The sequence below is a fragment of the Oryctolagus cuniculus genome, chromosome 2, assembly GCF_964237555.1.
Source record: "Oryctolagus cuniculus chromosome 2, mOryCun1.1, whole genome shotgun sequence".
NCBI classification, from domain to species: Eukaryota; Metazoa; Chordata; class Mammalia; order Lagomorpha; family Leporidae; genus Oryctolagus; species Oryctolagus cuniculus.
In genome coordinates this window covers 110,121,924-110,149,418 of record NC_091433.1, presented here as the reverse complement: position 1 = coordinate 110,149,418, position 27,495 = coordinate 110,121,924, and the positions used below count along the sequence as shown (strand labels likewise).

At 41.9% G+C, this 27,495-nt stretch overlaps 1 protein-coding gene across 5 annotated transcripts in view; it reads left to right on the top strand.

Moving 5' to 3' along the window:
• The window catches only part of VWA3B (von Willebrand factor A domain containing 3B), a 275,082-nt gene that overhangs the window by 186,321 nt on the left and 61,266 nt on the right, over nucleotides 1–27,495 (top strand). For all 5 annotated transcript variants that reach the window (XR_007915479.2, XR_007915488.2, XM_051835635.2 and 2 more), the window contains exons 20-21: nucleotides 18,687–18,805; nucleotides 27,170–27,220. Coding sequence is in view for 3 of the 5 variants with exons in the window: in XM_051835635.2 (XP_051691595.2) it covers nucleotides 18,687–18,805; nucleotides 27,170–27,220 (170 nt within the window). In the remaining 2 variants the exon portion in view is untranslated. The remainder of the gene's footprint in view (nucleotides 1–18,686; nucleotides 18,806–27,169; nucleotides 27,221–27,495) is intronic.

Genomic DNA, 27,495 nt, shown 5'->3' with positions numbered 1-27,495 from the left:
TATTTCTTTCTTTAAGGTTTTGTAATTCTCATCGTAGAGATCTTTAACGTCCTTGGTTAAGTTTATTCCAAGGTATTTGATTGTTTTTGTAGCTATTGTGAATGGGATTGATCTTAGAAGTTCTTCCTCAGCCATGGCATTGTCTGTGTATACAAAGGCTGTTGATTTTTGTGCATTGATTTTATACCCTGCTACTTTGCCAAAATCTTCTATGAGTTCCAATAGTCTCTTAGTAGAGTTCTTTGGGTCCCCTAAATAAAGAATCATGTCATCTGCAAAGAGGGATAGTTTGAGTTCTTCCTTCCCAATTTGTATCCCTTTAATTTCTTTTTCTTGCCTAATAGCTCTGGCTAGAACCTCCAGAACTATATTGAATAGCAGTGGTGAGAGTGGGCATCCCTGTCTGGTACCAGATCTCAGTGGAAATGCTTCCAACTTTTCCCCATTGAATAGGATGTTGGCTGTGGGTTTTTCATAGATTGCTTTGATTGTATTGAGGAATGTTCCTTCCAAACCCAGTTTGCTTAGAGTTTTCATCATGAACAGGTGTTGTATTTTATCAAATGCTTTCTCGGCATCTATTGAGATAATCATATGGTTTTTCTTCTGCAGTCTGTTAATGTGGTGTATCACATTGATTGTCTTGTGAATGTTAAACCATCCCTGCATACCAGGGATAAATCCCACTTGGTCTGTGTGGATGATCTTTCTGATGTGTTGTTGCATTCTATTGGCGAGAATTTTATTGAGGATTTTTGTATCTACGTTCATCAGGGATATTGGTCTGTAATTCTCTTTCAGTGCTGCATCTTTTTCCGGCTTAGGAATTAAGGTGATTCTGGCTTCATAGAAAGAATTTGGGAGGCTCTGGCTTTCCGGGGTCGCGGGGCCCGGGGCTCCCATAGGGCTTCCAAGGGCACTTGTGGGAGGGCCAAGCCCACCCAGGGATGCAGGACACATGGGAATAAAATACAAAAGAAAGAATTTGGGAGGATTCCCTCTTCTTCGATTGTTCTGAATAGTTTGAGAAGTATTGGAGTTAGTTCTTCTTTAAATGTCTGGTAGAATTCAGCAGTGAATCCATCTGGTCCTGGGCTTTTCTTTGTTGGGAGGGCCTTTATTACTGTTTCAATTTCTGTCTCAGTTATGGGTCTGTTTAGGTTTTCGATGTCTTCTGGTTCAATTTAGGTAGGTTGCATGTGTCCAGGAATCTATCCATTTCTGATAGGTTTCCCTGTTTGCTGGCATACAAGTCCTTGTAGTAATTTCTGATGATTCTTTTTATTTCTGTGGTGTCTGTTGTTACATTTCTTTTTTCATCTCTGATTTTATTGATTTGGGTCTTTTCTCTTCTTTTTTTAGTTAGTTGGGCCAATGGGGTGTCAATTTTGTTCATTTTTTCAAAAAACCAGCTCCTCGTTTGGCTGATTTTTTGGAATGTTTTTCTTGATTCAATCCTGTTGATTTCTTCTCTGATTTTAATTATTTCTCTTCTCCTACTAGATTTGGGTCTGGTTTGCTGTAGGTTTTCTAGATCCTTGAGGTGAATTGAAAGCTCATCTATTTGGTGCCTTTCCAATTTCTTGATGTAGGCACCTATTGATATAAACTTTCCTCTTAACACTGCTTTTGCTGCGTCCCATAAGTTTTGGTATGTTGTGCTGTTATCCTCATTTACTTCCAGAAAGTTTTTGATTTCTCTTTTGATTTCTTCTATGACCCATTGTTCATTCAGGAGCATGTTGTTCAATCTCCATGTGTTTGCGTATGCTCTAGGGATTCCTGAGTTGCTAATTTCCAACTTCATTCCTTTATGGTCTGAGAAGCTGCATGGTATGATTCTAATTCTTTTGAATTTGCTGAGACTTGCTTTATGGCCTAGTATGTGGTCAATCCTAGAGAAGGTTCCATGTACTGCTGAGAAGAATGTAAAATCTTTAGCTGTAGGATTGAAAGTTCTGTATATATCTGTTAGATCCATTTGGGCTATAGTGTCGTTTAAATCTACTGTATCCTTGTTGATCTTCTGTCCTATTGATCTGTCTATTTCTGAGAGTGGAGTATTGAAGTCCCCCAGTACTATTGTATTGGGGTCTAAGTCTCCCTTTAAGTCCGTTAACAAATCTTTTAGATAAACCGGTGCCCTGTAGTTAGGTGCATATACATTGATAATTGTTATATCTTCCTGTTGAATTGATCCCTTAATCATTATGTAGTGTCCCTCTTTGTCTCTCTTAACAGTTTTTGTGGTAAAGTTTATGTTGTCTGATATTAAGATGGCTACGCCCGCTCTTTTTTCATTTCTGTTGGCATGGTATATCTTTTTCCCGCCTTTCACTTTCAGTCTGTATGGATCTTTGTTGGAAAGATGTGTTTCTTGTAAGCAGCAAATAGATGGGTTTTGTTCCTTAACCCAATCAGCCAATCGGTGTCTTTTAACTGGACAGTTCAGGCCATTCACGTTCAATGTGACTAATGATAAGTGGTAACTTTGCCCTGCCATTTGCCAAAGATAAGTTCTAATATATGCTTTGAATTCCCTGTGATCTTTTGCTGTGAGGTTTCCTTCCTTGGTTTCCTTCCTTTACCTTCTTTCATATTGATGACCGTGTTTCTGTGTTTCTGTGTGTAACACATTTTTAAGCATCTTTTGCAGGGCTGGACAAGTGGCAACAAATTCTTTCAATTTCTGTTTGCAATGAAAAGTCTTTATTTCACCTTCATTCACAAATGATAGCTTTGCAGGATATAATATTCTGGGCTGGCAGTTTTTCTCTCTTAGTACCTGGGCTATATCTCGCCATTCCCTCCTAGCTTGTAGAGTTTCTGATGAGAAGTCAGCTGTGAGTCTGATTGGAGATCCTCTGAGAGTAATCTGACGTTTCTCTCTTGCACATTTTAGGATCTTTTCTTTATGTTTCACTGTGGAGAGTTTAATTACAACGTGTCGTGGTGAGGATCTCTTTTGGTCGTGTTTATTAGGGGTTCTGTGAGCTTCCTGTACTAGGATTTCTCTGTCCTTCTCCAAACCTGGGAAATTTTCTGCTAATATCTCACTAAAAAGGCCTTCTAATCCTTTCTCCCTCTCCATGCCTTCAGGAACTCCTAGAACCCGAATGTTGGTTTTTTTAATAGTATCCTGAAGATTCCTGACAATATGTTTTAGATTTCTAATTTCCTCTTCTTTTCTTTGGTCTGACTGTATCCTTTCCTGTTCTCTGTCTTCTAAGTCCGATATTCTCTCTTCTGCTTCACCCATTCAGTTTGTAAGGCTCTCTATTGTGTTTTTCATTTGATCTATTGAATTCTTCACTTCAGTCACTATCACAGTTTCCTGTTGTACTAGTTGTTTCGTTTCATTTTGATTCCTCCTTAATATTTCATTTTCACGAGAGAGATTTTCTATCTTGTCCATGAAGGATTTCTGTAGTTCAAGAATTTGTTTTTGAGAACTTCTTAATGTTCTTATCAATTTTTTGAGATCTGCTTCTTGCATTTCTTCTATCTCATCATCTTCATAATCTTGAATTGGGGTGTCTTTTTCATTTGAGGGCGTCATGGTGACTTCCTTGTTTTTATTACCTCGGTTTTTGCGTTTGTTATTTGGCATATTGGAGATATTTGGTTTCTTCACTGTGGTGCTTTTTCTTGTTATACTATGACTCTAGATGAAGTGGACTATCTGTTTTTGATGGAGCCTTAGGGCTTGAGATGGGTGTGGCCTGAGAGCTCTGTTTGGTGTGCCAAAGGTGACACTCCCAGGTTAGGCGTGGTAAACCTCTCTCTCTCTCTTTCTTTTTTTTTTTGATTCAAAAGGGAAGTAATTCTGCACAGCTGAACGAAGTTGGAGGTAGTTAGCAGGCAAATGATATACCCACAGGAGCCAGAGATCGGAAGCTCTTTCCCAAGGACCACACAGGGAATCTGTTCGGCCCTCAGAGTGGGCTCAAATTCTCCTTCAGTCTCCCACTGGGTTGCCAACGTTACGGAATTGTAGCATCTCTGGAGAGTGCTCATGTGAATTCCGTGAGTTCTCTCCCCCACTGTCTCTTTTTTCACAGTCTCAGTTCAGTAGCACCACAAATTTACTAGGTCCTAATCTCCTGTTAATTCGCCCCGCCCAGAGTCAGGTTTTTCTGCTAGGCTCAGGGCCGGTGCAGACCTGAGGTCGCTCTGCTTATGACGTATGTCCAAGATGGCGCCTGCTCTTTGTCTTGCTCGCCCTTGAGAGGTGAGCGAAGAGAGAGAAACCCGTGTCCGTACCAGTCACCTTTTTTTTTTTCTCTCTCTCTCTCTCTCTTCCAGTTAACCTGGTGAACTCCCCCCCCCCCATCCGGGGGTCGTTCCCTCTAGTCTCCTCTCTCCGCTTGCCTGCCAGTGTCTCGGGCTATTGAGGTTCGGCTCACCACGCGTTCCAGCGCTGGTGTGTTGAGTCTGCCGCTGGTGTCCCAAACTGTGGGCTCCCATGCTTTCCACGCAGGTCTGCTGTGAGTCACGCGTTCCGGAAGAGTTTCTTCTGCTGTTTCCTCCCCTACTCTTCCTTGAACCTGCAGTATCTCCACTTTTATTAAACTATCTCTCCCCGGACTATCAGTGTGCTCCCTTCCTATTCCGCCATCTTGACTCCTCCCCGAGAGAATTAATTTTTGAGCTTTGGCTACTATATGGAAAATGCCTGGAGAGGTGCAAGCAGGATGGGCAATCAGGAGCTGAGGTTTCGGGGGGCGACATCTGAGCCTATCCATATACTCAGATCTACAGAACTAAGAGAGAAACATCAAGAACTGGTCTCTGGAGTTCAGCTTAGATTATCAAGAAGGGAGCTGGCGCCGTGGCTCAATAGACTAATCCTCCGCCTTGTGGCACTGGTTGGGGCGCCAGATTATGTCCCAGTTGCCCCTCTTCCAGGCCAGCTCTCTGCTGTGGCCCAGGAGTGCAGTGGAGGATGGACCAAGTGCTTGGGCCCTGCACCCCATGGGAGACCAGGATAAGTACCTGGCTCCTGCCATCGGATCAGCTCGGTGCACTGGCTGCAGCGCGCCAGCCGCGGCGGCCATTGGAGGGTGAACCAACGGCAAAGGAAGACCTTTCTCTCTGTCTCTCTCTCTCTCACTGTCCACTCTGCCTGTCAAAGAAAAAAAAAAGATTATCAAGAAGGCCAAAAAACAGAGGGAGAATAGCAAGGGTCCTGTTCTTCAGGAGAACTGTCTAGTCTCTGTCTCTAGAAGTCAAAGCCAAGAGAAGGGGAGGAACATTCCCCAGGTGCCTTCCATGGGCACTTGTGCTTGGTGCCATTTGTGGCACTGTAAACTCTCATCACAAACCTGCAGCTAGGGAGTGCACTGCCCAGGCTGCTCACCATCCTTTAGTAACAGAAAAGAGCAAGAAGCCTGGTGATGATAGAAATGCACCGCAATAAACTCATTTTCACCTCCAGTGCATATCTGCATCTTTTCAAACATTATTTTATTTTTAGTTTCAAAGGCGGGGTTACAGAGCAAGAGAACTGTCCACTGGTTCACTGCAACAGCTGAGGCTGGGCTGGGCCGAAGCAGGGAGCCAGGAGGTTCTTCTGGGTCTTCCTTTTGGGTGCAGGGGCCCAAGCACTTGGCCCATCCTCCACTGTTTTCTCAGGCCATTAGCAGGGAGCTGGATCGGAAGTGAACCAGTGCCCTTCTGGGATGCTGGTGTCACAGCCAGCAGCTTAACCTGCTACACCACATGCTGCATTATTTTATTTGTGATAAACAAATCACAGTTATACCTATTTATAGAGTACAATGCCATATATGTACATATATACACATATACACACACACTTGAACAATTTCATAGGAAATGTGTGTTATAAACAGATGATGCATGGACTTCTAAACTTTCTTGCACCCACATAATATATCTTTTAATTCTGTTTCTGGGAACTTTCTGAATTGTCCTCGTGTGCATATAAATGTGGTATGGTTTTAATTAAGCTCATGTGACCATTATCATTAACTGGCTTACCTGTCACTTTTTTATGGTGAGACCGTGTGGCCTCACTTCCATGTGGAATCTTAAAAAGTTGAACTCATCGTAGTAGAGTGATGGTTACAGAGGCTGGGGCGCAGGGAGAAGAGGGAAGAGGAGGGCAGGGGGAGATGTCGATCAAAGGGCGTGAAGTTTTGGACAGGAGGAATAGGTTTGGAGATGTATTGCACAGCAGGGCAACTACAGTCATAAACAATGTCTTGTATATTTCAAAATAACGAAGGGAGTAAATTCCAAATGTCTTGCATTTATATTTTTTATTCCCTAATATTTTCTCTGACTGGAAGAGACTTTCAGCTATAAATGTAAAGAATAACAACACAGTAACCTAAAATATCTCCCACTTCATGGGATGGATAGCTTTATGGAGATTCGGACCTTGACATCTTAGGAAAAAGTAGATAGTAAGTAGAATGGAGCTGGAAACCTGCTGGCCTGTTAACCCTCTTCGCTGAGAATTTCATTGAACTCTTCCTCCCATGTTCTGCACCTGGCCACATCTGCCTGGGTGGAATTGCAAAGCCGTGTTGGCTCTGTCCCCAGCCTTTGTTTCATTCAGGACTTATGCATGGGCTTTTCTACTGCAACACAATGCTGTCATGGTTTTCAGTGTTTCCTGGGCCAGCATCTGATCTGTCACCTTGGAAATGAAGTACTGAGCAGAGAGGTTGCCCTAGCAACTCTTCATTACAAGATGAGAAATGGACCAGATAATTTTTATCTTAGCTCTTTTAAAAAGATGAATTCATCACCAAGTCACATACAGAATGAAAGTGCTTTAGCTATTTGATGAACCTAGATTTCACAGCTCTTTGTTGCCAGTTGCTTTGAAAAAAAAAAAAAAGAAAGAAAGAAACAATTTGGGAACATTAGTCTGCACCATTGGAGAGTCCATGTCACCATCCATCATCCCCGTCATTATCATAATGCCTTCACAGCATCCCATCAAGGCCTCCTGCTTGGTCCTCCTCTCAGTTCTGCGCTTAACTCAGAGGAGTTGCGCTCCATCTCTGTCACTTACTCCTCAAGGGCCATGGCAAGGTCCCTAATCTAGTATGTGATGAACTTTCATGACATACTAGGTCCTGAGCAAAGCATTTGATAGCCTCAAAGTGTGCCGTCTGAAATTTAGAGCAACCTGTGAGGTTCACTGCATCACTTAGCTGACAAGGGATATTAGATACACCAAGGTTAGAGATACTGTGTAAGTCGTGACAGGTTGTCAAACAAACGACATGTTGATAGAAAAACCTTTCAATTAAAAATGTCTAATGACAGTTATGAAAGCTATTTATGTATTCATTGTATAAAGTGATTAGAGTTATAATTCCATGCATATGAATTATCTGGTGATTATCTGGCCAGACCTTTTTCACTACACATACAGGTGTATCCTTTGTTCTTTGTTTTTATTTTTACCAGAATGGAGTCAGACTTAACATACTGTTTTATAGCTGTATTTTTACTCTCCCATCTTTCATGATCATCATCCCATGCTAGCATATACTCATCTGCTGTGCCAGTTAAAGCGCTCACTCACTAGCAGGGGTTGGCGTTTGGTACAGTGGTTATGGCATTGTTTGGGACTCCTGCACCCATATGAGTGTCTGGGTCTGAGTCCTGACTCTGCTCCCTGTGCAGCTTCCTGCTAATGCACACCTGGGAGGAGGCAGGTGGGGGTTCAGATATTTGGGTCCCTGCCACCCAGATGGGAGACCTGGGTTGGATTCCCAGCTCCTGGGCATTTGGGGAGTGAACCTCCAGATGAGAGCTTTCTCTCTTTTCTCTCTCTCCCTCTCTCCCTCCTTACCTGCTTTCCCACTCTCAAATTAAAAAAGGAATACGAACATCAAAAATAATCTTTTATTTTCTACAAGTTTAGATCTTAAAATGTGAGATGCAGTCTATACTGTGGTAACATATTTTCATGGGTTTAATGAATGCTCTCGTTGCCACAGCATCTTGCCAGTAAGTTTTGCTGTCTTGCCTTCGTTCTCCGTCACCTGCAGATGTTTCAATTGAAAATCAGACGTTTAGGCTTCAGCACTCAGCAGTGTGTACGCCTGCTGTATCTACAAAGCCATTGCATTTGTGCTCGAAGATTCAGCCACGTGGGATCGGCACAGCTTGCGCATTTGTACTGCATAGATCCTGTCAGAGCCTTGCTTGGCCAGGCTGGTAGTAGCTCTGGGATTTTTAGGGGAAGAACTAATTTAGTTGAAAAAACAGTGACGTTGGTGAATTAACTTAAGGTTGAACAATAAAGATATAATCACCAGTTTCATACTGTTTTCTCAAGTTTAAATGTTTTGAGCTAACTTTGAAACCTAGCTAGAATGTTTTCAGGTGGAATTCTACCTGTTCTCTTTGAACAATCAATAGCTGTGTGTACACCTTGTATATTCTACTTTCTTCATTTAGTGTATTTTTCAGCAATGACCATTTTTTTTTTTTTTGACAGGCAGAGTGGACAGTGAGAGAGAGAGACAGAGAGAAAGGTCTTCCTTTTGCCGTTGGTTCACCCTCCAGTGGCCGCCGCGGCCAGCGCGCTGCAGCCGGCGCACTGCGCTGATCCGATGGCAGGAGCCAGGTGCTTCTCCTGGTCTCCCATGGGGTGCAGGGCACAAGCACTTGTGCCATCCTCCACTGCACTCCCGGGCCACAGCAGAGAGCTGGCCTGGAAGAGGGGCAACCAGGACAGAATCCGGTGCCCCGACTGGGACTAGAACCCGGTGTGCCGGTGCCGCAAGGTGGAGGATTAGCCTAGTGAGCCGCGGCGCTGGCCAACAATGACCATTTTCTTATAATGACCATTTTGGGTTGAATTTTCATATTTGTGCTGTTGCAATTTATTTCACTGTTCTTCCTGGAATTGGGCAGCTTACTTGGAATTTTGAGAATGCTCATTTTCCTAGATTTTTTTTTTTGCTATCACTTAGAACAGTAAGAATACAAAGCAACCACAAAAAATTTTTGCCATTTGCTGTGTAAAAGTGGTGTTCATTTTTATTTTGAGCTTTTATTGCTTGTCAATGTTTTTCTTATAAAAATCATTATATATTCTTAGTAAGTACCTCTTTAGAAATGGCAATGTTACACTTCATCCCATACCTCAGCTAGCAGAATTCAGATTTGGTGGAATGCAAACTTAATTATGTTTTTGCAGTAAGATGACTTTAAAATAATTTTGCATCCCCAGCCATCATTTTAATTTATTATGGAGAGTCTTTCATGTATTCAGTGGATAGTTACTTTGTTCATATATTGTGCTAGGAACTAGTATATTATTAAAAAGGAATAAATATAGGGTTTTTACAGAGGAAAGCTGCATAACAAACTGTAATGGAATGTATTTGTTGTGTATCAAGACAAATGAGAATGAGGAAACATGCAAAGTGCCTACTGCATGGTAGAGAATAAGCATGAATACTATTATCATTATTGAGAAATCTATTCTTTTTCTACTTTTAAAATTGTTTTCTAGGCCAGTGCTGCGGCTCAATAGGCTAATCCTCCACCTGCAGTGCCGGTACTCTGGGATCTAGTCCCGGTCAGGGCGTCGGATTCTGTCCCAGTCGCCTCTCTTCCAGGCCAGCTCTCTGCTGTGGCCCGGGAGTGCAGTGGAGGATGGCCCGAGTGCTTGGGCCCTGCACCCCATGGGAGACCAGGAGGAAGCACCTGGCTCCTGGCTTCGGATCAGCGTGGTGTGCTGGCCGCAGCGCACTGGCCGCAGTGGCCACTGGAGGGTGAACCAACGGCAAAGGAAGACCTTTCTCTCTGTCTCTCTCTCTCTTACTGTCCACTCTGCCTGTCAAAAAATAAAATAAAATAAAATTGCTTTCTAAAATACTTTACTTTTATTCACTTCAGAGAGATATGAATCTGGACTGGTGTTGTGACGTAGCAAGTTAAGCTGCTGCCTTAATGGCTGGCATCCTATGAGTGCTGGTTTGAGTCTTGGCTGCTCCACTTCCAAACCAGTTCCCTGCTAATGTGCCTTGGAAAAGCAGCAGAAGACAGCCCAAGTACTTGGGCACCTGCCACACATATGGGAGACCCAGCCTTATGGCTTCAGCTTGCTTCAGCCCCAGCCATTGCAGTATTTGGAGAATGAATCTGCAGATGAAAATCAATCTCTCTCTCTCTCTCTCTCTCTCTCTCTCTCTCCCCCCCCCCCTCTCTTCCTCTCCCCTTGTAACTCTGCCTTTCAAATAAAAAAAATTTTAAAAAAAGAAAGCTATTCCATATGCTGATTGACTTCCTATATGCTGGCAGGAGCTAGACTGGATCAGACTGAAGCCAAGAGCCCAGAACTCAGTCCAGATCTCCCACATGGGCGGCAGTGGGCCCAAGTACTTGAACTATCACTTGTTGCCTCCCAGAGTGTGCGTTAGCAGGAGGCTGTCATCAGAAGTGGAGCTGGACTCAAACCTGGACACTTCAGTATGGAATGCAGGTGTTCCAAGTGGCATCTTAATTGTTGGGCCATTCACCCTATTATTCTTTATTTTTATTTTATTCATTTGAGAGAGAGGAGAGAGAGAAAGAGAGAGATATCTTCTCTCTGCTGGTTCATTCCTCAAATGCTTGCAACAGGCGCAGGCTGGGCCAGGCCAAATCTGGGAGCTGGGAATTCAGTGCAAGTCTCCCAGGTGGATGGCAGGGACCCATCTATCTGAGCCATCACCACTCTTCCATGGTCTTCCTTAGCGGGAAGCTGGAGTCAAGAGCCCGTGCTGATTCTCAAACGTAGGTACTCTCACATGGGATGCAGGTATCCAAAGTGGTATCTTAATCACTAGGCCAACGCCTGCCCCCTGGTAAAGCTGTTCTTGACTACAGTGGATGCTTATGGAGTATTTCATTTAATTGTGGGAAAAATCCTCACAGAATTCCTCCAAATAGACCTGTCCATTATTTTCAAAATTTCTTCTGCCTTCATTGTCAGTAACTGTCTGTCTGTCTCTCATTCTCTTGCTCTTTCTCGCTCACTCATAGTCAAAGTCACTCACAAAGCATGTGATTATTAGTAATATCACTTTGGCAAGGTTTCTGCCTCAAGATCATCAAAGTAGGTAATACCTTGAGGCTCCTTTGTGTCATCAAATATTGTCCAGAAGTTTCTCTCATTAGCCAGTTATGCTCCATTTACATTATGGAAGTAATAACTATGCAATTTTTAAAAGATTTATTTATTTTTATTTGAAAGTCAGAGTTATACAGAGAGAGGAGAGGCAGAGAGAGAGAGAGAGGTCTTCCTTCCACTGGTTCACTCCCCAATTGCCTGCAATGGCTGGAGCTGCACTGATCTGAAGCCAAGAGCCAGGAGCTTCTTCTGGGTCTCCCATGTGGGTGCAGGGGCCCAAGGACTTGGGCCATCTTCTACTGCTTTCCCAGGCTGTAGCAGAGAGCTGGATTGGAAGTGGAGCAGCCGGGTCTCAAACCTGCACCCATATGGGATGCTGGTGCTTCAGGCCAGGGTGTTAACCCACTGCACCACAGCGCTGGCCCCAACTAAGCCATTTTTAAAAAATGCTGGGATCATGTGATTTTATTCCCTGTAAGCCAGATGGTTGGGTTTCTTCATCAACCTTCCTTTGCTCCCCACTTGCCTCCTCACAGAAGATGGGCAGCCATGATTCTAATCCCTCAAGTCCCTGTGAGAATGCCCCTAGTGACCTCATCATCACAATGAGGTTGACATCATAAAGACAGTATCCATGTGACAGCCACCTGACCACCATGTTATAAAACCAAGACCGCAGACTGAGAGTGTGGAGTATGACTTTGTTTTTCCCCGAAGCCGCACGCAGAAAGGAATGAGAGTGGGTGCGCAAAGCCAGATTTGAACTACTCCCACGCTAAAGGACATTATGGCCTCGCAAAGCATGAGATCTAAATCCACGAAAGAGGGAAGTAGAACATCAAGCAGTGGGTTTAACTGTGTTTAGCAGTGTTAACGCGAGTTAAGCTGACCATTGGGAAATGTCATGTCGTTAATTATTTTGTGGCATGGTTTTACAGTTGAGCTATGAGTTAATCAATTCGAAGAGCGTCTTACGGATTTCTAAAGGGGTACTTTGTCCAGGGGAGGGACAAACGCTAACGGTTTATCGTTCTGTTGAGGCGATTTATTTTTCCTCTGAAGGGTATGTGACATGTTGCTCCGTTTTGGAGATGATTTTTTCCCTCACTTCTGCAGGCTTCATTCAGTTTTCAAAGTCCGTTCATCCTACCTTTTAAGCCACTGTTCTGGTTCCCTCATTTTGACAAGGATTATTTAAATGCCACATATTGGGTCTTTTAAACTCATTTCAGTTTTCTAAATCTTTGCCCACTGTTGTGATGATCTGGTTACAAAATTAATTAATGTAATTTTTAAAAATATGAAACAATACAGTAAAAAAAAAAGTCCCATTTATCTCCTTCACTCATTCTGAAATCCTAATATTTAGAAGTAGCCACTATTGAAAGTTTTAAATCTAATATTTTTATGGTTCTGATACTTCATTTTTAATTTTTTTATTATTGAAATAGTGATGGAGACGGAGAGAGTGAGAGCAAGCTTACATCTGCTGGTTACTCCCCAGATGCCCCCCAACAGTCTGGGCTAGGCCAGACCAACGCTAGGAACCAGGAGCTTAAAGCAGGTCTCCCACTTGGGTGGCAGGGGCCCAAGCACTTGAACCATCACCTGCTTCCCCAGGGTGCACACCAGCGGAAGCTGGAATCAGGAGCAGAGGCAGGGTTCAAACCCAGGCACTCCAGCATGGAAGAGGGTGTCCTAACGGCATCTTAACCCCTCAGCCAAGTGCTCACCCGTGGATATTTTTAAAGTAAATAGAATCTCGCTGATAAATGTCGAGTCTCCTGAGCAACTCCTTTTGATTCGATTCCCCTTCCTCCTTCCCGGAGGTAAACACTAGCCCGAGTTTCAATGTGTGTGTTAACATTAATATGAAAGTACTAAAACATTGTTCTACAGGTTTAAAACTTTATACAAGCTGTATCATGTTGTAAGCTTCATTCTGAAACTTGGTATTTGATTAATATTATCTTTTTTGAGATTTTTAACTACCTTCATTCATATTTTTGCTATTTTTATTTTAATTCCTAATTATCTTTAACAGATGCAATGTGATTTAAAGATATAATTCTAAGAACATAATGACATTTCCTTCCTCCTCTCTCCCATTCCCCTTTCCCCCTCCCTCTTCCCTTCTCCCTTTCTTTTTTTAGTTTTTGAGATAAAATGTATAAAATAACATCAGAATAAAAAGGCTTAATATTCATCAGCTAAGAAATTCAACAAGTGAAAAACAGAAAGACCCTCATTTAATGGGAGTATCACAGTGGCTATTGACAATAATTGAATGGAAAAATGACTTTCTGCCATATAAAATAAATTTTAAAGTAAATACAGATCATTAAAACTATAGTAGTATAACACTCTTAACCATTGGTTTGACAAAGGTATAAAACAAAGTTTTACAAAACTGTATTTTCAACAATATTGATACACACAGACATTTCTTTTTGTTTGTTTGTTTGTTTTTTAAATTTTAGGACCCACATACAAGGGAAAACATGCAATATATTTGTCTTTCTGGGTTCAGCTTATTTCAGTCAACATTGTGTCCTCCAGTTGTGTCCATTTGGCTGCAAATAGTAGAATTTCATTTGTTTTTATAGCTGAATAATAGTTCATTATGTATATGTACATCATATTTATCCATTCATCTGATGATGGACACCTTGGTTGGTTCCAAATCTTGGCTATTATGAACAGTGCTGCTAATGAGCATGGTGGTACAAGGATCCCTGATACACTGTGGATTCAAGTTTTGTGTGTGTATAGCCAGTAGTAGGTTGCTGGATCACATGACAAGTCTATTTCAAGTTTTTTTAAGAAATCTCCGCATTGTTTTCCACAGTGGCCAACAACAGTGTGTAAGTGTTCCTCTTTGTCCACATCCTTGTCAGCATTGATTACTCTCTGTGTGTTGGATTTTAGCCATTCTGACAGGGGTGAGGTGATATCTCATTGTGGTTTTGATTTGCATTTCCCTGATGGCTAGTAATGAGCATTTTTTCATATATTTGTTAGTCATTTGTATTTTTTCTTTCTTTTTTTTTTTTTTTTGTCATTAAGTTGTTGATTTGTTTAGGATATCAATCTTTTGTCAGATAGGTGGTTTGCAAACATCCCATTCTGTTGGATGTCTGTTTACTCTTTTGGTCAATTCCTTTGCTGTGTAAAAGCTTCTGAGTTTGATGTAGTTCCATTTTTTAGTTTTGCTCTTGTTGGCTGTGCATTGCGGGCCTTGTCCAAGAAGTCATCCCCTACACTAATGTTTTAGGGTGTTTCTCCTACTTTTTCTTCCAGCAACTTCATAGTCTCAGGTCTTGAATTTAGGCCTTTAATCCATCTTGAGTTGCTTTTTGTATGTGGTGAGAGGTATGGATCTAATTTCCTTCTTCTACATATGTACATCCAGTTTTACTAGCACCATTTGCTGAAGAGATTATCCTACTCCACTGTATGGTCTGAGTATTTTTTGGTCAAAAATCAGTTGGCTGTTTGTACATGGATTAATTTCTGGGCTGTCTATTCTGTTCCATTGATCTATGTATCAGGTTTTATGCCAGTATCAAACTTTTTTTTAAAGATTTTATTCATTTATTTGAGAGGTAGAGTTACAAAGTGAGGGAGAGACAAAAAGGTCTTCCATCCACTGGTTCAATCTCCAGATGGCTACAATGGCCAGAGCTGCGCGGATCCAAAGCCAGGAGCCAGGAGATTCTTCCAGGTCTCCCACGTTGGTGCAGGGGCCCAAGGACTTGGGCCATCTTCTACTGCTTTCCCAGGCTGTAGCAGAGAGCTGGATGGGAAGAGGAGCAGCCAGGTCTCGAACTGGCACCCATATGGTATGCCAGCGCTTCAGGCCAGGGTATTAACCCGCTGTACCACAGTGTTGGCCCTGATTAAGTTATTGATATTCCTCCCTTAATCCACCTGTTTGAGAGTAATAGATAATATTTTTTACTGATTATTTAAAAGTTGTAATGTACATCAATACTTTTCTAACTAAGCCTTAAGTTATTAAATTTTTTTTATACTCCCAAATATAATCAGAGACTTTAGTAATCTTTAACAAATCATTGAAAATCCTGTCCCTCAGAACCTGGTTTAGGGTTTCACTTTTCCTTTAGAACATATATATTAATATTTTTTTTAACTTTCAGGAGTTAAATTTAACAGTTCCACTTGTGTCTCTTTACATATCTAAACATGCCTTTAGTTTTGTCTTCACTCAGTGATAGTATAGCTGGGTATAAAGGTCTCTTGACAATACTCCTTATCTCCTTGAAGACAATATCTTCGATATCTCTTTTGTTTTATATGTCAATGCTTTATGCAGTCTTTTTTGCTTGGATTGCTTTTATTATTTTCTTTGGGATCTCATATATTTAAGTTTTACTTACTGTGTGTGTGTGTGTGTTTACTTTTTATTTCATCATCAGTAAGTTGTGGCCTTATTTTTACTCTGAGGACTTCTTTTTACAAGTTGTAGAAATCTCAACTTTTTTTTTTTAAGATTTCATTGATTTATTTAAGGGTCAGAGTTACAGACATAGTGGGAGAGAGAGAGAGAGAGGTCTTCCCTCTGCTGGTTCACTCTCCACATGGCTGCAGTGGCTGGAGCTAGGCTGATCAGAAGCCAGTAACCAGGAGTTTCTTCTGGGCTTCCCACATGGGTGCAGGGGCCCAAGTGCTTGGGCCATCTTCCGCTGCTTTCCCAGGCCATATCAGAGAGCTGGATCATAAATGAAGCAGCTGGGTCATGAATTAGCATCCATATGAGATGCCAGCACCACAGGCAGGGGCTTAGCCTGCTAAGTCACAGCGCTGGCCCCCAAAACTCAATTATTATAGCTTCAAATCTTGCTTCTCTAGTAAGTTTTTAAAATTCCATTGTATTCTATTGAAATTTCTATTTATTGAAGTTGCTTGATCTTTTAATCTATCTGTCATTTCTATTCTTTTTGTCTCTCTGTGCTGTATTTTGGGGAAAGTCTTTAATACTATCACCCAGTTCACCAATCCTTATTTTTCAATTGTATCTAGTGTAAAATTTATTCTATTACTATTTTAGTGTCAATTTCAGAGTCCTTCTTCAAAAATTAAAATTTATTTTTCCCATTATTTGTTGTTATAGCACTTTGGTAAGTTTTTGTGCTTTCATAGAGTTGAAATAACCTAATCAAAAGTTATTTTTAATCATAATTAAGTCAACATCATTGCTAAATAGCTCGACAAATTAATTTCTTCTCAAGTGAATTGACATGGTAATTGTTGATTTGCTGAGCTGTCATTTTTGGCATTTTATTTTTTGTATGTACTTAGGAATTTTATCATGCAGGTTCATTTTAACAATATTTTTGTTAAATCTGGATTTTCTTTTTCTCCTTCTGTTTTACAGTTGTGTAAATCTACCCCCTGAACTCCCCACCTCCTCAACCATAGGCATTTAGGGCAATTATTCCATAGAGACACTGTGGATATTATAGGATAATAGTGGCTTAGTTCTGTTTTTGGTTGTGAGACCACATCAGCCTTAGCCATCAAGGCCTTCTTTCAGGGTTGTAAGACCTTCATACCAATGCTGACTGCAAGCACTGATCCTGACTTGTGGCTTTGTTTGCCAGAGCACTCAGTACCATTTGCTTTCCTGGAGTTGGGTTCCCATGGCCCTGCCAGCTTTGAAAAACAGAGCTAACAGGCTTCAACCCTGCTCACTTATTAACATTTCTGTTCAGCTTTTTGTGCCTGGAAATCTACTCAGCAAGCATGAGTTTTTTTCTTTTTTCCTTCTCTGCATTATTTTCTTAAACTATAATAGCATAATACAAATTGCATGATTTTATTGGCAAAAATGAATATAAAAACATGAGCTATATCATCTTGATTGAAAGTAATTTATTCCTTAAAAGTTATTACCTATATTTACAAGATTCTTACATGCTTCTTATATTCAGAATGCTACAATTTTGAAATAATGATAGTATAGCTTAATATTTTCCAGTTAGACTTGTTCTTTATTTAAATATTGAGATATAGGATATATCTTCTTATAAACATAAATTTATTCATTTATCAACAAATATTTGTTGAGGGCATACTGTGTGCCAGGTATTATTCTAGGTGATAGGAATAAAACCAGTTTACTTTTCTGATAAAACTTACATTCTATCAGGGAGAGAGAGGTAATATGCAAATGGGTCAACATCAAATTACAGGTACTACTAATGTGAAAGAATTGGGAAGAAAAGAATGATGGAGGGTTCTGGCTCTTGGGCAGATGGAGTAAGCACACTTCACCCAGGTTCCGCACTGAATACAAGCAGACATTATGGACAGAAAACCTGGAGCAGCTATCAGTAAACTTTGAAATTGAAATGGCCCCAAAAGAATCAAGAAAAGATAGCAGAATTTGAAATTCTACCAAACTAGCAATAAATTCAGCATTTCCCTCACTCCCTGGAGTGGCCTGGCAGAGAATCAGAAGTATCCCAAAACCTAGGAATAAGCAGCAGGCACAGACAGAAAGAAGCCTTGCTGGTCCTCTGCTATTCCCCTAGGGTGTGGAATTTTGGACCACTAAGCCTTCTTTGATATGTGTAAGAGCCTCTTTAATTTGATTAGGAAAATGGTCAAGAAGATATTAACTGTAATCAAATATTCTCAAAAGAAAGTAAAATGTAAAATAAGCATATGAAAAAGATGTGTAATCCAACTAGTATGAGGATACTCCAGAAAGTTCATGGAAAATGGAATTATTATTATTATTTAAAGATTTATTTATTTATTTGAAAGTCAGAGTTACACAGAGACAGAAGGAGAGAGAGAGAGAGAGAGAGAGAGGTCTTCCATCCACTGGTTCACTCCCCAATTGGTCGCAATGGCCAGAGCAGCACCCATCCACAGCCAGGGGCCAGGCTTTCTTCCAGGTCTCCCACATGGGTGCTGGGGCCCAAGGACTTGGCCACCTTCTACTGCTTTCCCAGGCCATAGCAGAGAGCTGGATTGGAGGTGGAGCAGCTGGGACTGGAACCGGCGCCCATATGGGATGCTGGCACTGCAGGTGGCAGCTTTACCGGCTACATTACTGAGCCGGCCCCAGAAAATGGAATTAGAAGATAAATTTACTTTGGTGCAAACAATTTTGGAATCCACGCATGCTCATAATTTATAAAGAAACAGCAATGAGATCTTATTTCTTATTGCCCACTCTTACCAATCTGACATAGGCTTCTGAAGGTAATACTGTATTCTGACTAGGGTTTCCTATACCAGTTTGGGGTTTATTTTGTTGTTGATTGTGTGTGTGTGTTGTATGTTTATGGAGGTGTTTGTGGTAGTGGTGATGATTTTATCAAAAATATGTAGCTTTCAAAATTGGAAGGAAAGGGTTAACGATGATATAACTGATTCTTATTTTTTTCTTTATGATTTCCTGTATTTTCCAGTTTTTCTAAGTTCATAATGTATGTCATTGTCAATCAGGAAAACATACCGCACAGCCATGCGGATGTGTTTTGAAGGTTTTGTTAACTTATCAAGTGACAGTTTCTCTGCTCTTGGTGTTGATGTGTAGGTGTTCCCTCTGGCACACGTGTGCAACAACGCAAATAAGATGACATTAATTAACCCCCAAGGGGTCAAGCTCAATATCTACAAGCAAAAAGTGGAACGGGCAATTAAGTCTTACGAAAAGTAAGTATCACTCGTGGCTTCTCAAATTTCTTTATTTGTTGGGTTTGGCTTATTTTCTTTTATTTAAGCTTAAGTTTTTCATCTGAAGCAGCCATTTAGAAATTGTCCAATTTCAACATCAGTCGCAACAGCTAACATATGGGTATCCTATGTGCCAGGCACTGCGTTAATTTACCTGAATATTTTCTGCGGTTTCAAAGAAACCATCTTCCCTTTCCAAACTCTATAGACATCTCATGTTTCAGTGAGCACAATGAATTTGATCACTTTGGCACCTAACGTTCTATAACGTGACTACTGAAACTCCGCAGGGATGTACGTAGCACAGCTGATCTCAGTATCCACACGGTCTTCATCCCAGGATTCAAACAGTCGCAGACAATAAAGAAATTCAGGTCTGTGCTGCACATGTACACATTTTATTGTTGTCATTATTCCCTGAACAGTACAGTACAACTGCTAGTTACTCAGCATTTGCATAGTATTAGGTATTATAAATATCTCTATAGATTCAAAGTATACTATATGGGATATGTAGATTCAAAGTACACTACTATATGCATAGATTCTTTTTTATTTTTTACTTTTAATTTTTAATTAGTTTTTAACAGATTCAATGTGACTTGTAGATATAATTCTAAGAACATAATGATATTCCCTCTTTCCTTCCCCCCTCACTCCTTCCTTCTCTGTTTCTTTGTATTTATATTTTAGTTTTTGAGATAACATATTAAATTTAACAGTAAAAAGGCTTAATACTTCACCAAATAAGAAGTTTAACAAGTAAAAAGCAAAAAGACCATCAGTGGGAATATCCACAGCTGTTATAAATGATAGTTGAATGGAAAAACGACCATTTCACCCATATGCAGTGCATTTTAAAGTAATTACATATTATTAAAACTGTAGTAGTATAGCATTCTTAACCATTGGTTTGACAAAGATATTTTTAAAAAGTTTCATAAAACAACATTTGTAGCTGGCGCTGCTGCTCACTAGGCTAATCCTCCACCTGCAGCGCCAGTACTCCAGGTTCTAGTCCCAGTTGGGGCACTGGTTCTGTCCCTGTTGCTCCTCTTCCAGTCCAGCTCTCTGCTGTGGCCTGGGAGTGCAGTGGAGGATGGCTCAGGTCCTTGGGCCCTGCACCCTCAAATTTTTGGCTGTTGGTTTGTGATATAGAGCTTTTATAATTTTGAGGAATGTTCCTTCTATACCTAATTTGTGGAGGTTTTTTTTTTTTTTTTTTTTGGACAGGCAGAGTTAGACAGTGAGAGAGAGACAGAGAGAAAGGTCTTTCTTCCATTGGTTCACCCCCCAAATGGCTGCCACGGCCGGCGCTGCGCTGATCCGAAGCCAGGAGCCAGGTGCTTTTTCCTGGTCTCCCATGCGGGTGCAGGGCCCAAGGACTTGGACCATCCTCCACTGCCCTCCTGGGCCACAGCAGAGAGCTGGACTGGAAGAGGAGCAACCGGGACAGAACTGGTGCCCCAATCGGGACTAGAACCGGGGGTGCCAGTGCCGCAGGCGGGGGATTAGCCTAGTGAGCCGCTGTGCCTGCCTGTGGAGTGTTTTTTTTTATCATCAAGTGGTATTGAATCTTATCAAATGCTTTCTTGCAACTACTGTTGTTCTTCATTCTGTTGATGTGATTTGTGATGCTTATGGACGTGCAAATGTTAACCACTGTTGCATTTCTGGATAAATCCCACTTGACCATGATGTATGATCTTTTTGATGTGGTTTTGGATTCAATTGCAGCCTTCAAGTATATTAGCATATAATTTTTCTTAGTAGTTTCTTATGATCCTTTGCATTTCAGTGGTGTCACTTGTAGTGTCTCCTTTTTCATCTCTAGTTTTATTTGATTGAATTTTTTCTCTCTTTTTTGTTAGTCTGACTAGAAGTTTATCTATTATGTTTATCTTCTTTATGTTTTTTTCCCAAGAAACCATGTATTTAATGAGTACAAATTTCATTTAGGAATATAGTGATTCTTCCCATCATACCTGTCTTCCCACCCCCAGTTTATCTTCTTTAAAAACCAATGTTTTGTTTTGTTGATCTGTTGTATTTTTTTTTTTTTTAGTTTCAATTTCATTTATTTGTGCTCTGATCTTCATTTCTTGCCACCTGCTGATTTGGGGTTTGGTTTGTTCTTGTTTTTCTAAGTCTTCAAGATGCATCATTAGATCTCTAGTTTGAAATATTTCTCTTTTTTAAAATGTAAGCATATTGTTTAAAACCAAGTATTTATGAGTGTATTCTTCTTGTTGTTGTTGATTTCTAGTTTTATTCTTTTATGGTCTGAGGAGAAGATACATGGTATGATTTCAATTTTTTAAATTTTCTGAGACTTGATTTATGGCCTAGTATGTGGTCTATCCTAGAGGTGTTCCATATGCTGGTGAGAAGGCTGTATGTTCTGTAGCTGTTGGGTGAATCGTCCTATAAATGCCTGTTAGATCCATTTGCTCAATTATATGTTTCAACTCCAGTGTAGCTTTATTGATTTTTTTTGGTCTGGATGACCTGTCCATTGATGAGAGTGGGGTGTTGAAGTCACCCACTATTATTATAATGGAGTCTATCTCTCCCTTTAGGTCTATTCCTATTTTCTGTATATATTTGGGTGGTCGTGTATATATGTATTTATGATTGTTATGTCTTCTTGCTGAATTGTACCCTTAATCAAAATATAATGTCCTTCTTATTTCTTTTTACAGTTTTTGATTTAAAGTCTGTTTTCTCTGATATCAGGATAGCTAAGCTTGCTCACTTTTGGTTTCCATTTGCCTGGTCTTTCTTTTTCTACCCCTTCACTTTCAGTCTGTGTATACCTTTGTGAAGTGAGTTTCTCGTAGGGAGCATGTAGTGGGGTCCTAGTTTTTTTTATAGATTCAACCAACCTAAGTCTTTTGGTTTGTGAATTTAATCCATTTATATTCAAGGTTAGTATTGACAGATAAGAGCTAAGACCTGTCATTTTGTTGACTTGATAATGAGTCTACCTGCTCTGGTGGTCTTATGTATTTTCATGACATTTACTTTTTTTTTTTTTTTTAATTTGAAAGATTTACAGAGAAAGAGAAGGGGGGAGGGCGGGAGGTCTTCCTTCCATTGGTTAACTCCAATTGGCTGCAATGGCCAGAGCTTTGCCAATCCGAAATCAGGAGCCAGGAGTTTCTTCCAGCTCTCCCGTATGGGTACAGGACCCAAGGACATGGGCCATCTTCTACTGCTTTCCTATGCCGCAGAAGAGAGCTGGATCAGAAGTAGAATAGCCAGGACTCCAGCCAGCACCCATATGGGATGCCAGCATGGCAGGCGGTGGCTTTACCCACTACACCACGGTGCCGGCCCCAGCATTTACGTCAATGCAGGACACCTTCCAGGATTTTTTATGAGGCTGGTCCGGTGGTGGTGAATTCTCTCAGTTTTTGCTTATCTGGGAAATGCTTCTCCTTCACTTTTAAAGCATAGCTTCGCTGAATATAGTATTCTTGGTTGGAAGTGTTTTTTTTTTTGTTTCTTTGAAGACCTTGAATATATAATCCCACTGTCTTCTGGCCAGTAGGGTTTCCACTGAGAAGTCTGATGTTAATTTAATTGGTTTCCCTTTATATGTAACTCGATGCATTTTTGATTCAGTCTGTTTGGGGTTCTTTGAACTTCTTTTATCTGAATATCCATGTCTATGTTAAGACCTGGGAATTTTTCAAATACCTGCATTTAGCAGGTTCTCCATTCTTTTTTTCCTTTTCTTCTCCATCTGTAATGCCCAAAATACAAATATTTGGTTGTATAATGGTATCCATATTTCACATATTTCATTCTTTTAAATTCTTTTCTCTTTATTTTTGCCTGATTGGGTTATTCCAAAATTCTTGTCCTCAAGGTCAGAAATTCTTTGCTCCTCTTGGTCTATTCTGCTGTTAAAGCTCTCAATTGTATTTTTTATTTCACTGAAGATTTTATTTTAAGATTTCTATTTGGTTCTTCTTACTGAGTTCTATCTCCTAAGAAATGTTTTCATTCATGTCACTCATTGATTTCCTCATTTCTTTAATTTATCTGTATTCACTTGCATCTGATTGAGTTTCCTTACAATTATTATTTTGAATGCTGTATCTGCCATTTCATAGATTTTCTTCAGTTCAGGATCTATTTCCGGAGGGGTAGTTTGTTCTTTTTTTTTTTTTAACTTATTTATTTGAAGGACAGAATTACAGAGCCAGAGAGAGAGAGAGGTCTTCCATCCACTGGTTCACTCCCCAGATAGCCACAACAGCCAGACCTGAGCTGATCCAGAGCCAGGAGCCAGGAGCCAGGAGCTTCTTCCAGGTCTCCTACATAGGTGCAAGGTTGGGCCATCTTCCACTGCTTTTCCAGGCAATGGCAGAGAACTGGATTGGAAGTGGAGCAGCCAGGACTCGAACTAGCGCCCATTTGGGATGCCAGCACTGCAAGCCAAGGCTGTAACCCGCTGAACTGGTTTATTTGTCTCTTCTTCCTTTATGGAGTGGGTTTTATTGTAAAATAATTTATGGTTTGACTGGAATGCAGTGTATCACTTGACTTGTTGTTTTGGCTTTGGTTCTAGGTGAGCTTAGGAGTGTAGTCTCTGAGTGATTTCTTTTGCTTCACCAATGTCTGCTCTGTCTATAAGTGGCACAGGGGACCAGTCTGCTGCAGCTCGTAGGGTAGAAGTGTGGCTTTGAGATGAATAAGAGTTTCCTTGGGTGTGTATCTTTGGTCTACATAGAGTTCAGTGTTAGTCTCTCTGGTGAATGTGATAGCCAAGGCCTTGTTGTTGGTGTTGTGGGGGACAAGAGTGGCTGCCCCTTGTCCTACTGGCAAGCCTGAGTGATGCCAGGACTTGTGGCTCTAGGGCTGTGGAAATGGTGGACCCTTCCTTAGGTCCTGCTAGGAGAGTCCAACAGATGCTGTGGCTTATAAGACCAGCAGCCCTTGTCCTGGGACTAGGAGATATGAACTGACCCTTGTTCCAGCCCTACAGGGTGACTACAAGGTATACAGGAGATTTTACTCTGGAAGATTTGAGTCCAGAGAAGTGGAATGCAGGTAGGTTATTCCTTATGTCCACCAGGCATATTCCAATGGCACTGGGAAATTTAGAATGAATTGTTAATAGTCCTGGTGTTGCAGGGTATAGTGGGGTCATTCTCCAGATGTCCAGGGTGGGATTTTTTGATGGGCTGATTCTAGTGCTAGCTCCCAAAAGCTAAGGTGAATCCCCCTTGCTCACATAGAGTGTGTGAGTGTAGCTCTGGGGCTAATGCCCCAAAGCGCCCACAGCTGCAGGATGCAAGGGATCTGTCCTTTGCCCCCACATGTTGCCCTGACTGTGATGGTGGTAGGAGAACAGAGGCGCACTGCGTGACTTTTTGCTGCTGCGTATGTTACTCTGCGGGAGTCGGGTAGGGGAAGGAAGCAAGGCGGCTTCCCTTGTGTATAGCTTGTATGCAAATACTACACCTTTTTATGGAAGGGACTTGAGGGTCCTGGAACCAATCCCTCACGGATACAAAGGTATGACTGTTTATATAATTTCAGCATTTTTTTGTATCAAGTTCAAGGTGATGATCAAGTTGACTACCATGCAAGTGATATTCTCTAATAGTCCTGTGTCTGTGCTGACACAGGAACCTCTCCCCACAGAGGCAGATGATCCAGTCATCACCCTTGTCTGCCCCTGCCCTCTAGCACTTAATTAATCCTTGCTGCACAGCACTTAATTAAACTTGGAGTGTGTCCAGCTTCTTCAGGTAAACCCGTTCTTTGGGAAGCTGTACAGTTAGTTGGATTTTCCTTTTCTACCCTGTGGGAGCGGAAAAAAAATGAGAAAAAGTCAACAAAAGTCAATGCAGTGGCCCAGGCCAGCATTTGTTGGTCTGTTGTCATTTTGCAGTGTGTCCAGTGTGTGTTTAATACAGGCACAAGGCCTCGCCTCCTGTCCACAGGAGCACATCATGCAATCCAATGGCAGGCCTTTGCCCTGTGCCCCGCACAGGCCTGCCCAAGCCCACTTCCTCTGGAGCTTCTCCCACTGGCCCTCCCCATCAGAACTGAGACTTCTCAGTGTCCCTCTGTGTTCCACTGGTCCTTGGCCTTTCTCTCCCAGGCAGGTGAGTCATTGCAAGGCCCACCTTCTCCCATGGGCCTGTGGCTTTCACGCAGGCCTTCCCTTCTCCCAGCTTTGATCCTCTTCCAGTTACGCTGCTGTTGCCCACTGGCTTGCTCCTCCCTCCTTGCCTCATTGCCAAGGGCCTCCTCCAAAGACCTTTCTCTGCATGTGGCTGCTGAAACACTTGGGCTTCTGCACAGGACTGTGGCTTGTTGACTGTCTCTGCTCCACGAAGTGGCAGCACAGGCTGGTGGCTTGGCCAGCCATGTTCCTGCCTCATCTATCCCCAGCACATGTCAGGATATATAGCTGATATATTTGTTGGATTGTAAATATATATTTATATATTTGGTTATCTGAAATCAATTCATACTTTATCTAATTCCAGGATAATCATTAAAACTCTTCAAATTCAGTTATTCAAAATGCAAATATACTACCATTCAAATTCTAATGTAATTTGCTCGAGTAATTGAAGTATTCGAGTTCTATAATTATCTGGTTTGTGAAGGCCTGGTGCAGGGCACAAGCTACAGCTTTGAGGTCAGACAGTGCTTGTGGGTTTCATTCTTATCCCCAACGCCTGCTCTGGGCAAGGATGTGAAGGTCATGAACCTCAGGTTCCTTATTTATAGGACCTGTGTCACAGGGCTGTTGTGAGGAGCATGTCAGTTACATATAAAGAGCAATTCATGTGAATTAACTCCCAGTTTCATTGAATCTATGGATCCTGAAATAAACACAAATATCAGGAGTCTAATGGTGACACTCCTCTTGCTCCATCGCACTGATTTTTTTTTTTAAGATTTATTTATTTGAAAGTCAGAGTTACACACAGAGAGAGGCAGAGACAGACAGAAAGGTCTTCCATTCGCTGGTTCACTCCCCAGTTGCCTGCAATGACCGGAGCTGCGCTGATCTGAAGCCAGGAGCCAAGAGCTTTCTCCAGGTCTCCCATATGGGCTCAGGGGCACAAGGACTTGGGCCATCTTCTACTGCTTTCCCAGGCCATACCAGAGAGCTGGATCGGAAGTAGAGCAGCCTGGTCTCAAACCGGCGCCTGTATGGGATGCTGGCACTGCAGGCAGCGACTTTACCCACTATACCACAGCACCGGCCCCTTGTTATCCATTTTTTCCAAAGATTTATTTATTTATTTGAAAGCCAGAGTTACACACAGAGAGAAGGAGAAGCAGAGAGAGAGGTCTTCCATCTGCTGGTTCACTCCCCAGTTGGCCATAATGGCAGGAGCTGTGCCAATCTGAAGCCAGGAGCCAGGAGCTAGGAGCTTCCCTTGTTATCCATTTTGACAGAGTTGGGTACTGACCCAACAGCAGGGCAGAACAGCACCTCCACCCAAAGTGTATTCTCAGGGCCCTGATCCACTGATGCTGGCTCCAGTGGTTAGGAGAATGCCTCCAGGAGAGTGTGGTGTTCTCCCATCTCTTTTTATTGAAGCAATTTTATTTTCATGGACCATCAGCTCAAACCCTCCAAAGCCAGTGTTCTGTGCCCTGCACTCCAGGAAGCCTGCTTTCAGGAAATGATGAAGTGGAACAGAACTGGCCTGGAGCCCTGAAAGACACATCGCTGATTAGTGTAACAAGAGGAGCTGACCTGCCTGTAGGAGCTACTGGCTCCAGTCTCCTTGGGTTGACAGCTTCCCTCTGAAAAGCTGCTGAGGGAAGTGCTGGCCTTTCAGTGTGGCCCACCAGCTGGGGGAGGAGCAAGGCGCTTCACCTGGCAGCGCCTCTCAGCTCCTCTGGAAAACGAGGCGGCCGGGCTGGTGGATCTCTCCAGTGTGTCTCCAGCCTGTTACTGATGACTCTGGGAACCCCCTTCTCTGAGAATCCAGGCTGGAGAATGTCTATAGAAGGAGAACCAGGGCTCAGTTGTGGTTTCCTTAGGAAGAAAAATGGTGGGTGTCTGGATACACACCTTCATACAGACATGATGAAGGCCAGTTTGTTTCCCACCTGTCCTCAGCCTCGGCTTTACCTTGCTGTGCGGCTAGCTGAGCGCTCCTCTAACATTTGACACAGTTGTCACAACACCTTGCAGCATCTGCAGTGGTGCTAAGGAAGGGAGACACTCCTGTCCACTGCCTTTAAGTAGGTACAGTGACAGGGTCCCATGGTGATGGTATTGGGCTTGGGTCTGGGGTTGACCTTTGGCCATGGAATGAAGTACTGTTACTAAATTGTTGTTGTTTCAAACAGGCGCTTGAATAAAATTGTTTGGAGAGCATTATCTGAAGAGGAAAAAGAAAGGTAAGCCATTGTGTCCCCTCCCTCAGAACTGTGTTTCAATTTTGGAGAATTCCACGTAACCTACAATTAACCGTGTTCAAATGTATAATTGAGCGGTATTTAGAATATTCAAAATGTTGTGCCAACCAGCTTCTATCTCTAGTTTCAGAACTTTTTATCACCCAGAAAAACACCTTGGACCTAGAAAGCAGCTGTCGCCCCCCACCCCCCGCCCCTGCCCATAGTAACTAACTAGTCTGTTGTTTTCCTTCTCCACGATTTATTTATTATTTGAA